Source organism: Melozone crissalis, unplaced genomic scaffold (genome assembly GCF_028551555.1).
Source record: "Melozone crissalis strain CALT ecotype California unplaced genomic scaffold, PUWL_Pcris_2 ptg000068l_1, whole genome shotgun sequence".
In the NCBI taxonomy this organism is placed as follows: Eukaryota; Metazoa; Chordata; class Aves; order Passeriformes; family Passerellidae; genus Melozone; species Melozone crissalis.
The window spans coordinates 10047230-10063472 of record NW_026535846.1 but is presented as its reverse complement, the minus strand read 5'-3'; the positions used below and the strand labels follow the sequence as shown (position 1 = coordinate 10063472).

The 16243-nt window shown below is 40.6% G+C and overlaps 1 protein-coding gene across 5 annotated transcripts in view; it reads right to left on the bottom strand.

Moving 5' to 3' along the window:
• The window catches only part of AFF2 (ALF transcription elongation factor 2), a 322459-nt gene that overhangs the window by 135000 nt on the left and 171216 nt on the right, over nucleotides 1-16243 (bottom strand). For all 5 annotated transcript variants that reach the window (XM_054289539.1, XM_054289543.1, XM_054289541.1 and 2 more), the window contains exon 4: nucleotides 9733-9777. In XM_054289539.1, coding sequence (XP_054145514.1) covers nucleotides 9733-9777 — 45 coding nt within the window. The remainder of the gene's footprint in view (nucleotides 1-9732; nucleotides 9778-16243) is intronic.

Sequence of the window (16243 nt, the reverse complement as noted above, 5' to 3'; positions counted from 1 at the left end):
CCCTCACTAAAGATCAGTACCTGCCATTTTCTAGCTTGGCTCAAGAGGTGACATTTGGTCCACACTTTACACCCCTCTATCAACCCACAGCAAACACAATGAATACAACTCTGCCCATTTTTTTTCCATGCCAGTCTGCTATGCCCTTGGGGGTTCCTGTTGCTCCTGTTTCACCCTGCAAAGTACCAGTAGGTATTTCCACCTCCCCAACAATATTTGCTCACACATTGAACAGAAATTTCGGAACAGAGAAAACATTTAAACAAGAGCTGTAGAGTGTTGATAACAGGTTTCTAATGACAGCCACACCAAGCCCTAGCCCCAGGAGCTCTGGAAGGCCATGCAGGGACACTTTCAGCAGGTAGAACACACAGGGTATGAAGAATGTTTTAAAAAAAATCTGGGCACTTGGGTCAGACCTTCAGATTCCTGTTTGGAGACAGCTTTTCCCTCCTGCCTCTGAACAATGGTCAACAAACACCTCAGGGCCCTGAAGAAATCAAATAATCTTCATTCTAACACTAGAACCTGACATTTTCTTCAGCTGACTTCTGCAAGGCTGGGTGCCTGTATGACTGATTTTAAATCAAAGAGAAATGTGAGAAATTCATTAAGAAAAAAAAAAAAAAGAAGAAAATTACAAAAAACATTCTGGTCAGATTTTCCAGTAATCCAAAGAAATTGTTACACCACTGACAAATCAATGTGGCAGGATCTACTGGCTAATTAAACAAATGTGACAATTTTACTGTGACAATTTGAAAACACTCAAAAGTGTCACCTATCCACAGTGTGCATTCTTCTAAAATGTATATTAAAATCTGTGTAGTGTAATAAGAAATTGAAAGGAACTTACATATTCAATAAAAACACAATTATAAGCATAATTTGAAATGTACAGCTAAAATAGATTGGAAGTTCATAAGGTTTCTCAGAACATTAAATTCAATGACACGCTTTTTTTAAAGAAATGTTAGAAATTCAGATAAGCCACAGTATGTAGCATAATTTTAAATATCTGATAGAGCCTTGCTTTTGCCCAATTATCACACCAATAATTCCAGCTGAGGACATCAATGCATTTTGCTAACAACTAATTTAACTTTCAACAATGGCAGTGTGGGTGAGGTTCTATTTCAGCATTTCACAGAAGGAGACACAGTGGAGCAAAGGGGCATCTCAAGGTTATTCAGGAAGATCAAATGTAGGGTGTTTTATCTGAGTCTATGTATTCAAGCATTTATTGAGAGGGTGTTCAAAGACATGAGGAGATGAACCATACCAGTCTTTCACTGGCAGATTTGAAGTGATGTATTCTGAAGACTGACAGCTGGAACAATCTCCACAGGTAAGAAGGAAGATGCCTTCAGAAAGAGCTCTGCTGACTATGGAGCATAACAGACCAATGGCACACAGCAAAGACAGGAATTCTTCTCCCCAAAAGGCAGATTCTAGAGCTATTCTCACTGCAGAATGTGGAACAACTTGAACTTAAGACAAATGAGGATCACAAGACTGACTGACCACATCAGGCTCCTTCCACAAACCTCATGGGGGCTGGCAAGTCTGACTATGTGTCACCACATGGCTCTTCCCAAGGAAAAGTCCACCTGCTTGTCCATGGGGTCCCTCAGGAGGAAATAAAATAAGGTTTGGTCCATACATCAATTGGTGTCTGCATTCTTGCCTTAAGAAGATAAGAGTAGCTTCAGTTAAACTCAGACCTCAGTGCATTATGAAAATGGCAAAGCACTCCTGGTTACTGCTGTAACAGAACACTTCCATCCATCTCTGAGCTCAACAAACTTCAGGTTTGCTCCAGGTGTCAACTTTGTCCTGTACTCTTTACTTTTCCTCAAGGAGCTCAGAGCAGTAAAGCATCAAAAGTTGCAACATGCAGGGTTATACAAAGCATAAAGGGGGAAACTGAGCATGCCTCAAGTACCTGGTATCTTTTTGATCCATCACTTTAATTTCCCTAGTGCTTTCCTTACATATGTTTCTTTTAACCATCAATTATTTTTTTATTGTCATAGCCAGAAACTTCAGAGGGGAATTTCAAAAATGTAAGCTCTTGAAACTGTTTCTGGTTTGTTTAGTTACATCTCCCAGTCCAGTCTTCCCTTGGACACTGCAAGTGTCCTAGCCCTTTCCTAGTCTGCTTCTCTTGACTAATTGTGATTAGACTAAGTTATCCTTCATGGACCCCACGAGCCTCCTCAGCAGAGCTGACTTACAGGGAAGCTTTCTACCAGGATTTAAAGCATGCAACATTTGCCCTCAGGGCTGCAAAAATGGAGCTCTTCCCATTTGTGAGAGAAAGAGCCACAGAAGATGTTACAGACATTTCAAACCAGAATTGTTTCCAAAGCATGCATTCATTTCAGAAAGTCTAACACAATTTTAATATGTTTTCAATGTCTTCATTCTGTGCCGAAAGCAATTTGTAATGTAGACTACACATTCTTAATCTATTTAAATGAAAGGTAACATTGCTAGCAGTTTAAACACTCAGTGCCCATATTTACCATGTTTCACTTTGACAGGACAAGATGAAATAACAAAAATGATTAATCGGAGACCAGAGAAATATTCTACTACCTGTATCTCAAAACAGGACTAGATTTTTTGCTTAATGCTCTGTCAGTAAGCTGTGTAAGTGGAGTAGGGGAGTTTCAGATGGCTTTTCTGCTTGGCCACACTGCAGACTGTCATTTTGGAATCAGCAGCAGCACTCCAGGACAGACACACAACAGGCTCTGGAGTTCTTAATCATGTTTTTATACAACATAAACTCATGAGCCCACAAGGTCCTTAGGAGAGGATACCTGGTGCAGCTGGAGCCAAACACTGTAACACCACAGTAATGTTTCAAATTTTCCACCCAGTTCAGCACTTGCGGCCTTTTTCTGTTCATGGGAGCATAGAAAAGGTCAGAGTTGATCTGACATGCCAGATTCCTTGGGTCTGTTTTCTTTCACACTTTCACTCCAAGATAAGGGAATTACTCTTTGGTTACAAGGATGAAAAAGGATGGGAATTCAGGTCCCACGGGTCTCCAAATTGGGAGTAGGAATCTTAGTTTTATGACATTCTCCACTCAACTGGAAGACTCCACCAAATTGTTTTCCCACATTTTTCATCTCTTTCACTTATTTCTGGAACTGCAAAACTTAGTGGTATTTGAAAAAAATAATATATAAAATAATGAATGTTTTTAAGTTCTATAGAGAGTGCATTCGATCTTCCCCAAGAGTTGCAAAACTTACTATCTTTTCCTCTAAGAGAATAACTTTGTTTCAATTACTTTCTTGTTTGAACTGCCTTTAAAACAATTACTTTGTATAGTCTCATAAACAGTAATTATTTTTATCATAACAGAGTACTTAATCAGAGTGAGGTTGCTGAGCATGTAACACTGCAATACATGGTGGATTGTTTCTGAGCTGACTTTCAGCGAGGGAGAGAAACTAAAAATGGTTGTTATGGTGAAAAGAGATGCTGAAGAGCTTGGAAAACAAACTTCACTCCTTCATTGGCAGTCATTCCCTTATCATTTATCATGGGAGTACTTTGTTTCTCTTCAGGAGCAGCAATACATGTCCAAACTCTTGTGATGGCAGCTCACTTTACAGTAATTTTAATAGCAATGGTATATCTGGCAATGATGGCAGAATTATATCATACTACTGAAATCAGCAATATTTCAATTTGGCAGTACAAAAATATGTGCTAAAATATTATGGTAAAGGAGATAAGAAAACAGAATTGAATAGTGAGTTTGAAACAGGTGCACAGCAATCTCTCTCTCTTTTCCTGAATACCTTTTGTAATCTTTTTTTATTGTTACAGTGTAGACAGGCTGCAATAGACCCACATAATGATCAGATTTTACATTTCAAAGTTCTTTGCTAAATAATTTATTTAATACTGCTATGAAAATAAAACCTTTATTTGATAAATGTGCCTGCAAGCTGGAATCAGACCTTGCTTGTCTGTCCTGACAAAGGTCTAATCTTTTGCTGCATTACATCTTGAAGAGGCATTTATCCCTGTAACAGGCAGGTGCAGAACACCAGCTTTCGAGCACAGGAAACTCTGCACACCCACGCGCATTTGTCAGAGCAGACAGCCAACCTTTCCTCCCTGTCACCTCCCCAGCAGCACAGCCTTGCCTTCAGCTGGCAGCACCAAGCAGATTTATGCTATAGATCTACAGCACAAGTGTAGATCACCTCAGATGTAACCTGTGCAATCCAGCCGTGCAATGGGGACCCACAAACAACGGGCTCAGCCAAGCACTGGGCATGGACCCATCAGCTTCCCACCCTGCAGCCTGAGGACAGCTCTGAGCTTTACACATGAGGCACCCTCAAGTTAATGCAGGCAGCTTTGGGATTGTGCTCCTCAAGTGCTTTTCTCACAGGTGCCACCATAATGTTGTCACTGTAAAGGTGAATGGTCAAAAGTTTGGATAATCCTTTTCTGCCATGGTCAGAGGCAGCACACGGGGGCCAAGGGTGTGCTCTGGGCTGGGAAGACCTAAGACTGCCTTTTCCAGCTCCCAAAGAGCCTTCTGCACTCCAAGCTTACACCAGGCTGTCCTCAAATGACTCCAACTACTGATGTCACCCTTCCTGTGTGCATTCAGGACAGTGCACAAAATGCTGGGAAAGGATTCCTTCAACCTTCCTGGAATTGCTGCTGAATGCAACAACTGTGGTGATAATGTTTGTGGTGATACTGAGACCAAAACTCCTACCAAACCAGGAAGGAGCTGTTCTCAAGGAAATACTCAGCATTTTCTGGAGTGAGACCAAATCTGGAGATGTGCTCATCAGAACAAAGAACAGGTCTCTGCCTTTATGTATACCTAAAGTAATTCAGAGGTAACTATTTTTTTATTTTATAACAGCAGCAGCAACGTAAGTGGAACTGCTGCCAATTTATACCAGTGTGGGAGGAAGAAGAATTCAATGAACTCAAATGAGATCAGAGGTCAGTGGAATTACCCCTTGATTTATATTGATGTGAGAGCAGAAACTGGTTCTGCCTCCATTGAGAAAATGCTGATAAAAAGCCTGAAAATGCAATGGCTTAGAAATTGCTAAGAAATTAATTGTTTTTATCCATCCAAATCTTTGTGTACATAAGCAAAGTCTGAAGGAAAAAAACAACTCTCAGAGCAGGCTATTACCCGTTCCATGCATGCTTTCAAAGGCAGCACGCCAGAGCAGGGACAAAGGCCACAGATCCACATTTACACTTGGGTTAACTTTTCAATCCATTTTTTCATTTCAATAGAAATAATAAATCACCTTATCCAGGAGAAAGAAGCAGCTTGACACAAAACATACGGTGCTGGGCTATTTTTATAGCACACCTAAGACGTATAGGGATTCATTTATTTACTCAGCTATTTAAAAGTGGCTACTCTTACTCATTCTCTGGACAGCTAAATGCCAGGTTGCTAAGTTACTGTTACTTGACATCATCTCCTCCCCAACGTGTTCCCACATTTGACAGGTTCACATGATTTACTAGGCCAGTCAGCTCGTTATTCACTTGTCCAGTGACGTCTGGATAATCATTTTAAATTCACATCATGTCCTCCCCAGCAAGCCCCTAGACTCCACATGAAAATATTTAAACTACCCGTCAGCTATTAAGTGCATTTGTAACCACACTGGACAGCATACCTGTATTTTTCAAATTACAATTATTATAATTAGGTTTAGCATCATTCTTCAATGCTGTTTGTATTTTAGAAGAGAAAACAATTACTGAGGGGCAAATAATGGGCTGTATCTGTTACAGTCTAATTTTGCTATGTGAACAGCTCACTTCAGCTGAGGGTGAGACATATTAAATCCGTTAGAGCTTTCAATTGGCATGAGGAAGGTAATCCTACACATAATTTGCAGAGTCAAGGGCATTTTTACCTGCTGATCAATTTACATATTCTCCTATGTCATTAGACAGGAGCTAGTCATCAGAAGACGACCATACAAATTACAGACTTTGCTCATTTAACTCCAGTCATTTTTACACTTATTACAATCTGAACTATATTTGAGATCTGTTTTGTTTCCAGATTGGAAAGCTTCTAATTAGTATCACAGCTGTCCACATACCATCAGAAGTCCATCTAGTTACTTGATGCCTTCCTACTGTGAATATGCACGTACAAGAATTCTTTTGTTCCTCTACGCAGGGACGGATTTGCAGACAGCAGAGCCTGCCCGGGTGGTTACGATACAGCCACGAGAGCTGCAGTGCTGGGTTATGTCCAACTGACTGCCTGAACACCCAGCCCAAATTTCCAATTTACACTCTGAGTCCTCCAGAACATGTAGTTAAAAATAATTTCCTTTCTCTCCTGTGTGGTGTTGTGCAGCTATCAACTCTTTAGCCGGGGCAAACCAGGGCTAAGGTCCCTTCTGTGCTCTCCACAGACCACAGACAGGAAAAGGATCACTGCTTTTCACCCTGTGTCACCCACACACCTCCTTTCCCTGGGCCAGCACATGGCTCACATCACAGGCAGTGACAGCAAGGCACACTGATGGAAAGCACTGGTACAAGTGGCACAAGTAACAGCTTTGGAGATTGGTTGTAAATGTCAGCTCTCCCCCCCCATCTGCACTTTGGATCACAACATTTCAATGAACTCATTTTTCAGTGGATGCACATAGCAAGTGACAACTTAATTTAAATCTATATTACCAAAATGTGAATTACACGGACATACTTTTAATTGCCTGTCTTCCATATTGTCCACACTTTCAAAACCACAGCATTGGCTGGAAAAATGACCCCAACACATTCTGGAACAGAAAAATGTGTAGACCACCAGGTATTTGCCTTTATCTTTCAGTTTGGTATTAGCAGCTTGTATTAAATGCATTCTGTGCTATCATTACTCTTTGGCCTTAGTTGCATAAGAGATGAGGATGATGATTACTATTATTATTTTTTTATTATTATTTTTCACAACCTTCTCAGCCATCCTGGTTAGAAAAGTAAAATCAGCAGGAGACTGGTCTGCCATTAACCTTTGGCTGTAGTATTGGGAACAGTTCTTAAACCATTTACACAAGATGACATAAGTAGCTAAGTGTTTCAGGAAATCTAAAGGACTGTGAAATTTTGTCTCTGAAGACTCAGGGGTCTGAATGAAGTCAAGACCTTTCCCCTCACTTGGTTGAAAATTTTAGAATATAAATTCAATTAAACCTTTTTCCTCCAAGATGGAAAAAAAAAAAAAAAAAAAGCAGAAGACAGATTAAGAATTACAAACCTCTACAATTACAGAAACCATTAATCAAGTTCAGCTTGAAAAAAGAGCTATGTAAAATCAGAGGTCACAGATCTTTGCAGGAGTACCTCTTCCTTGTAAAGTTTAGCAAGAAACCCTCGAGAGTTACTGTGTCTTTCTGAGGGATGGAACTGAACTAATTATTCAACTTAAACAAACAAACAAAAAAAAAAAATCAAAACCAGAAAAGAAAAAGCAAAATTCAAGCTATGCATTGCTCCCTGACAGGACAGAAATGTGAATAACATGGTGTCTTCAATGGGAGAAGCTGCCATGAGGGAGTTGAGATCCACACTCCCAAAAGTTCATCAGAGCCTATGTAAATGGCCCTGAAAGGCCAAGAAATACCTGTCAGGGCTTGAAACTTAATCCAGGTTCTCAAAGTGCAAGTTTCTGCTGAAACCAAGGGTCATTCTTTCATCTGGAGCAGCCAGCCTGAATCTTCTGACACAGTTTCCATAGGGAGCCCAAAGACTGGATTTTGACCACTGCTGGGCATCACATTCTCTTACTTATTTTCTCTCCATTGCCTGTCAAGTAGAATATGATACCCTGTATGCAGCCAAAACACATTTCCTGCTAGCTTGTTCTGCAGCATAAATTTGAGAAGAACAAAGTAAACACTGAGAAAACCCAGGTACTTCGAGTGCCAGGTGTGCTTCAGCACCACATGTGGCTGGAATCCTGAGCTGCTGCCCTGAGGGCATCCAGCTGGGGCTGGGGTCTGCTGGGTCTTTGCTGGTTTGTATCCCTTCTTCACAGGCCCATTAATGTCCTTGTGAGAGAGATCCCCAGAGACATGGAATCCTGCTAAATCCCTGCTCTCAAGAGTGCCCCCAAGTTCAATGGCTCACTGGTGGCAGAAGCAAGGACTCTGCAGGTCATCCCTATTATCTAAAGGCAACAGAAAATCCTGCTCCAATCTCAACAGGTTTCAGAAGGAAGCCCAGCATATTGTGCTTGTTTGTTGACTCAAATGACAGTCATGGAGTAGGAAACAGGGTCACCATTTTGATTAGAAAAAAGACATTTCTGCTTCCTGTGATTAAACGAGCTGTTTCCCCATTGAAAGTGTCACCTGGATGACTGATCCCTGAAATTCCCCCATCACATTTTCTTTTGATGCTTTTTACTGAAAACAACTGCTTTCCCCAGCCAGCAAGTCATTCATTCCAAATATAGTAATGAACCTAATTGAAATATATAAATGGAAGAAGACATTTTAAATGTACCAAGTACTTTGCAGAGCCTTTCAACATTTCCTTTGCTTTTGCTCCCTTAGTGTTCTATAGGTAATAAACTTCTGCTCACTTTGAAGGTTGAAAGTAAATATTATTTATTTCCTTGCATTCATTGCTCCTGGGTGCTCATGCAGGATCTTCTCCCTCAAGGCAGGTCTACAGGAACACGCTTGCCTGCTGCCTCAACACACATCTACAGCAACCCCGCCACCCCATAAGTACATCTAGAGCAGCCCAAGATAATGTGTGTACAGAAACCAGGAGCAAGTTTTCCAAGCTATTTAAATCTGAATTGCAATGAATAGTGAGAAGCTTATTTTATTTTATAAGCAGAGTACGTCTTTGCAAACAAGCTGGCATCACTGTTATACATGATTTCAGGTCTGGGTAGGTCTGCAGCACTACCTCCAGTAGCAAGGACACGGCTGGCACAAATTCCCACTGAAATTTTAATCCCTTCTACACCAAAAATCAGCTGGTTGGCTGGCAATCCCAGGCAGGTAGCTCTGACAGATGGGAAACTCAACCCATGAGGAGAAAAACCTAAATCTGATAGAGGGACTGGTGGGTTGCAAAAACCACGCCCCGGCAAATCTCACCCCAAAGTTGGGGTGTCTGAGAAAAAGGCCATCTTACACTTAGAGTAAGGCATACAACTTGTCCACGCTCCCTTTTTCTTATTACATGATCTTGTTGCAATTAAGCCATTCTTAGTTTGGAGTTGCAATTTTCTGTATTCAACCACTGACCAAAGATCACAGAAAAAAACATGTCTGTAAGTCTTTAAGAAAACCATGAATGATGAGCAATTGTAGTCTAGAGGAAGGAGGAAGGCTGTAGGTCAGCTTGTGAGTAGAAGAATTAAGGCAACTGCACCTCAGGGTAGGAGAGAAATGTGTCCTGGATAGACTCAGGGACTGAGAGGTTGAAAAGAACAGGAACATGTGTAAATCCGACTGAAACAGGCTGGCAGATGCAGAGTCTTAGGTGAACTGATCTCACTAAGGAGTACCCTGGGTCTACCCCCTGTCTGTGTCTCTTAATACAGACCCACTGATATGTTATTATTTAACTACAGTGTTAAAGACAGCCCTATAAACCCTTTCCTTGGAAGATGAAAATAACAGCACTACAATTATACAGGAGATAAGAAAAGCAAAGGGTATTACTTACCCGCAGTATTTCTTCCACACAGCTGGAGTCATTGGGAAGGGCAACCTAGGTTTAAAGAAAAAAAAGAAATGTTTAGTCAGGTGCTGGATGCAAAGTTCAACCACACAGGTGAACAGCTAACAAGCAACTGCCTCTGTTTGAAGACTGCTGTATCCATGCTTGCTGCCTACCAAATTTTCCAGTTCAGATCAACATAAATCATCAGCAGGACCCATTTTGTCAAAAGTTGTTTTTTTCTTCTACGCTGCTTTGTGTTCCTAACGACACTTTTGAAGCAATAAAGTACTCTGATTTCCTCACAGTTGAGAACTGGCAGTGGAATTGCCTGAAACTTCTGTAATTGAAGAAGATCCCACTGTTACTCCTATCGGCAGCCTTCAGAGAGAGGGCGAGGTTTGCTTTAACTTGCCACATGCTGCAGAGAAGGACAGAGGTGATAACAGGAGAAAGCTGTTATCATCAACTATCTTATCCTACAGCTTAATAGGCTAACAGGCCAGACAGCTCTTAAAACTTAAATATATACTGTAGTAAAATACTGGTTGGACTGTAAGGGTGGCTGCTGATTTTGTTGTCCCTCACTCCATCAGCCTGTTGCAGGTTCAGTGTCCTCTGCAGCCTGCACAGCACACAGGTATCCACCTTGAGAGGCCTGACAGCTGCTCCTTCCCCCCTTAAAAAGATTCAATTTATCTCTGCACCCAACCACACCCACACACATACAGTGATGCTGCTAATATATTCCAGTTGAAAAAACACTTCTTAAATGGTACTTACAGAATTTACCACAATCCCTCACTCTAAGGATATGAAAGAGCACAAAACCTTTAAATACTGTGAACAGTTACAGAAACAACAGGCAGGTGTGACCTGTGTGTGCAGCCACTCTGTGGTACTTGCAGAGAGCCGTGGTGGGCTCTTATCACGGGGTAAAGCAGGAGAGGAAGAGACAATATTCAGGAAGGGACCAAAGCACAGGTGAGTCCTTTGTGCCATAAATATTCAGTGAGACTTTTCTGTCTGGTTCTTCTACCTTATTGCCCTTAGTAACTGGTTTGGTGAAAGTCAGTCATGACTAAACTTAATCCCTGTCATCCTAATCTGCTATGGTGCTTGACCAGAGCACTGGCCATGGCCTTCTGCCTGCATTTCAGCCAGCACTAAGCTTCATGGATAAATCCACACAGCTACAGAAGTCAAAGACCACAGACACCTCTTAGATCACCAAGCTCATGCTCTGCTAATGTAGCAGATTTTCCCCATATCTTATAGTACTATGGCTAGTCTGACCCAAAACTGTAGGGAAATGAGTCTCCCATTCCTTCCCTTAATAAAATATGGAGTGTTGCAAACTACTTGGTGCTTTCTTTATCATGGTTAAAATTTTGTTTTCAGTGTCAACTCAGCTTTTCTGTAGAGCTCTTCCCACTACCAGAAGTAATCCATTACTTCCTTTCACATTTACACCATACACAGACATGCACTTTTTTCCAAACGCTCTATGTTCAACTTTTACCTTCTTTCCTGATAAACCAGATTTTCCTCTCCTTTGGCTGATTTCATCACTGTTCTCTGAATTCCCAACAGTTAATCAGTATCATATTAAGGTGAATATGACTACACCACAGGGATATTAGTGATTTTTATCTATTATAGATTATAATATTCCACATTATCACCTTAAAACTGTCAAACAACCAAAAAAAGAGCCTTACCTTTTTTCCCCAGTTTCTACTCAGCTCAAATTACCTAACAAGCCTGGCTGAGAACTGTCCATGTGTGGGCAGCATGAACTGCAACAGGCATGCAGTCCACCCTTACACGACAGGACTTGGATGTGATGGGAATTCCTTCATCTCCCTACTTTTCACTTAAATTACTTTTTTCTCTCTCAATACTTTGAAGTTCTCTGCTCCTCTGTGTTTTCCATTCCTCATGCCAGCTCCCCATTCAGTGAGGAATATGGTTAATCAAAAGGTTAGCAAGCAGGGGTATTGCTGCACTGTGCAGTGGGACACAACACGTGTCTCCAATACACGCCTCATTTTTTTTCGTTGAAAAACTAATATGTTGGAATATGAGAAAACAAAACAAACAGTCCTCCAAAAAGCTCACAGTGAACACATCAACCACAAAATTTCTCACCACAGAAACAGGAGCAGCCCCAAATCCAGCTGAGTGAGTCAGACTGGGAAGAGTGAGAGCAGCAGAGGTACAGAAGCTCTCTTTATTTAACACCCTTCCCTACCATTACACATGCCAGCTGCAATGGTTAGCCAAGGTACCACGTGCATTTCTTTGTTTAGGAAAGTGATGACTGTGTCCCTCACTATTAATACAGGACAGAGCATGTTCTTGGCTGTCTCACAGCCCTCTCCCAACTCACAACCCTGTTTAAGTTTATGTTACTTCAGAACTAATGACGATAATAACAGTAAACATACAATTTTACTTTAATAAAGCCCACTATATATTATGCAATTGTAACCAGCTTCTGCTGGCAGCACTTGCTAATAACTTTAAATGCTCATGCATCAATTTAATTGTGTTAATGGCAAAGAAGATTTTAATAGCTTGACAGAACTTTTGTTCCCTTTGGCATTGCTTTGTTTTGAACCATTGGTATAAAAGTAATGCAAGATGTCAAAGTGCTGTGATTGTCATATAGGGGGATCCAAGTAGAAGAGAGCACAAAGAGGAAAACATTTAGATTGATGCAAACATTAAAAGAATAATTATTACAACATGGCTATCAGAGAGAAGATCAATGTAAGAGTCTTTCAGTACATTACTATTAATGGATTTCTGAAGAAATGAGACCATTTTTCTAAATTCATGCTGCAGTTGCACATTCTAAGAGACTTGAAAGGCACAGATCTATTAGAAATTTAGAGTGTCTTGGAAAAAAAAGAAAAAACAACCTCTCAACCTTTCAAAGTGTGAATTAAAAATTGCAAGTTTAATTGTCCATAAACACTCATGTTCAGCTAACAAGTGTGAGTGGGCCCACATGGCACACCATGGCATCCAAGCACAGATTCACTGGGACAGAATGAAACAGAGCAGATACAATATTCATCACTTCCCCAAGCGCTATTGCTACAACAAATTGTTATTAGAACTGCCATTAATAAACTGCCACGATCCTCTTGTAGTTTAGTCAAGATTGGACATTCATCCCATACTACTACTTTCCTAATCTAATAAAAATCAAGCATTTTAGGACCCATTACGTGATTCTCCATGCCCTCCCTCTCTTCTTCAGCTTTCATCACTAATCAGAGTCTAAAAAGGAGAGCACAGTTTGCACTTGTGCATGCTCTGGGTGCTTTTCTTCCTTTATGAGCAGCGTGGTCTAGCTCAGCTGAAAGGACAGATGCCAGGAATTTGGCTTCTGCAAGACTGAGAGTGGTTGCAATTCACATCATGAGCTCTTCTCTCAGCCAGCAGTGCATTCACAAACCCCAGACTGAAGAACAGCACATAAGCTGCAGACAGACGTCCTGAGGTAATAAAACTTCAATCAAAGCAAGGAGATTTCACAAAAGCTACATGCTACACTGAACTCATCTTCCAATTTCCTTTTAATCTGGCACACCTCTTTTGCATCAAAATGCTTCATGTTTACTTTTAAATATTGCTTGCTAAAAAAAGAAAAAGAAAAAAAGAAAAAAAGAAAAAGAGAAAAAAAAAAAGGGAAAAAGGAAGGGTCAGATGGTCAAATATTCCACCTAATACAAGCCAGTATTCTACAGCTTTCTTCACTTTTTGGTCTCACAGGAGAGAGGAGAGAGCTTAAATGATGTAGAACCAAAGGGTTTAATGTATGGCTTGGGTGGCTCAGTGCTGAACTTTAAAGGGAGGGAAGGAGGGCAGAAATCTAAGAGTGAGGGAATAGTAGCCTTTAATGTCATACAGATCAAATGACATTGGGTGAATGGTTACAATATCTGATGAGTCATGTTGGTCTAACCTTCCATTTATTCATTCTACAGTTCCTTGACTACTCTTACCTCCTGGACAATTTATAACCTGCATGAGATCAGATTTTGTTTTCATGGCACAGAAATATCATACAAAGACTCTTTTCCTTGTAATTTACATCCAACAGCAGATATTTCTCAGAAATGTTAGCAACACAATCTTCCAACAGACTTGTGAAAATAGTTCTGAAAATTCAAATGCAGTGCCATAAAGCAGAAATACACCATGAATAATGTCTTTGCCAGAAGTGACCGACTACATTTTCATCTGTATAAACTGTCCATGAACAATCCCCCTGGTTTTATTGACACACAATTGGCATTCAACAAGTAATCTCTTCTTCCTATCTTTGTTTTATTGAAAAGGTAAGTGTAGCATGGAAAATGAATGTAGGAGTCCACTCATTTCTTGCACATGAGCACCTATGTGCTTATACATCAAGAGCTCAGCTTTCCTTGTCATCTCCTTTATCAAGGAATCCATTTTGACTCTGGGGAAATGAAGCTCGTGCTACTGTTTATTCCTTCAAACACAAATTGATTTTTCACTTGCTAGCATGAAAAGATCCTGTGTGTGAGCCTTGATTGATCATTTCCAGTGTGCACCACACAGTGATATCAGGAAAACACTTAGAAAACCAGAAACAGCAAAAGGAGGACAGTCAGCAGAGGGCTTGTCCTCTGAGTGCCTTCAGCTCCTGCCAGGCTTCCCATTAACAAAGAGTGCTTGGTTTCTCTGATTTTTTTCTGATTAATGCAAGTGGGAAATGAACGGGGCAGTAGTAAGACTAGCAGAATTTCCAGATACAACACACCGGACTGGATGGTGTTTTAACATCCTCCCAACCTGTGTGACCCTATGGTTCAATTCTTGCAATATGCCCATTACAAATCTGAGAACATGCAATACTTCAGCTGCACTTGTCATACACACCCATGTCTTTCCAGCACCACCTTTCCTTTGGCTGCCATCAGTATTTTCTTGCACACTCAGGCTTCATTTCTCCACTTTAATGTTCCCACATTCCCCTCAGCTGCCATCTGACTACACATTTCTCCTCCTGAGAAGATTGTTCCATTTTTACTTCAAGTAAAGTTCACACCACTGCTCAGAGCCCACTGCCCAAAGCTCCTTGGAATGTTTCACAGCTCATGATCCTGCTTCCTTTCTCAATACTATGTCCAAAAAGTGTCACTCATGTTAAAGACACCTGGAATAGATGCCAGCTAATCTCACCAGCTGGGAGGCTCTTGGCTCCTCCTTACTAACCTCAGTGCAAGTGTGTAAGAATGGAAGCAGCAAAAGAGCAAGGAATGAATATTGCAAGCTGACAGTAGGGTTTTTCTGGTGTATTTGATATTTGTGGAGATATCACCAGCATACTTTAGAGTTGTATGTTTGCATTTTAGAGGAAACTGAATGAAGTCAAACATGGCGGTATTAAAAGAAAAAACAAACAAGCCCAAAATTGCTCCCTTGGTATTCAAATACATACATGTGTTTTTCACAGGCTTATTCATTTTCAAGGGAGCCATTTGTGGGTCCTAAATAATGCATATGCACTGTTTTCTTTTAGTGCCTCCACCATCCTGGAACCACAATACCATGAGAAGACTACATTTCCCATTATTTTAACCCCAGAAATATCTCCTGGGGCTTATTAAAATGTCTGTGGAAATAGATACTTTTCTCATATATAAAAAATTAGTAGAGAAAGAAAAACTATTGCCTAAAACAAAATACAGAACGCTGCTCCTCTGTTCTCCTTTAATACAAATACTGCAGAAACTGTGTAAAATATGCATTTACTGGAGAACCTGAAAACACAAAGGAGTTTTAAGGAGTGAGTCAATTCATTTGTTAAGCTAAGTCAGCCTGGCCTGCAGTCAGAGCTGCTTGTCCAGAGGTGCCCAGAGAAGTTTATGCCTTTTCCCCATAGTACCTTATCTAGGAAAAACAACTTACTAGTGTGGTCCAAAACATGACTGAATCAGACTCACACTGATTTCAGTGACCTTCCTAAAAGATCTCTAGCCCAGAAGCCAAAGCTGCTCACAATGGGTACCTTTAGCTTCATTCAAAACCCAGTGACTCTTGAATGCTCCTCTCCAAGAGCCAGACAGACCTGTGCAGTCACACCAGAGGGTGACTAACCCCATACTGAAAGGGATTCAGTTTCATCTCCCTGCAAAGAACTCAGCTTACAATGACCTTTTTTACCAGTCTGAGCAAGCCCAACTATATGTTTTTCCACTGAGCAAGCCCAATGTTTTTTCACTGGCATTTAGTTCTGCTACAGCAACTCTTAAACCAGACTGACCTGGATGTGACAATTATACTTTTCTTGTTCTTCTCAGCATGTGTTGAATTTAGTTCATTTTTTTCTTTTTTAATTTCTTTAGTGTTTTCTTTTAACAACACCATTTCAGTGTTGATCAGCATGAAACAGCTTCCATGAAAGTACAATATACTGATGCTCAATTTAAACTCAATGGTTCACCATTGTTTTCATGCAGTAAATTGCCAA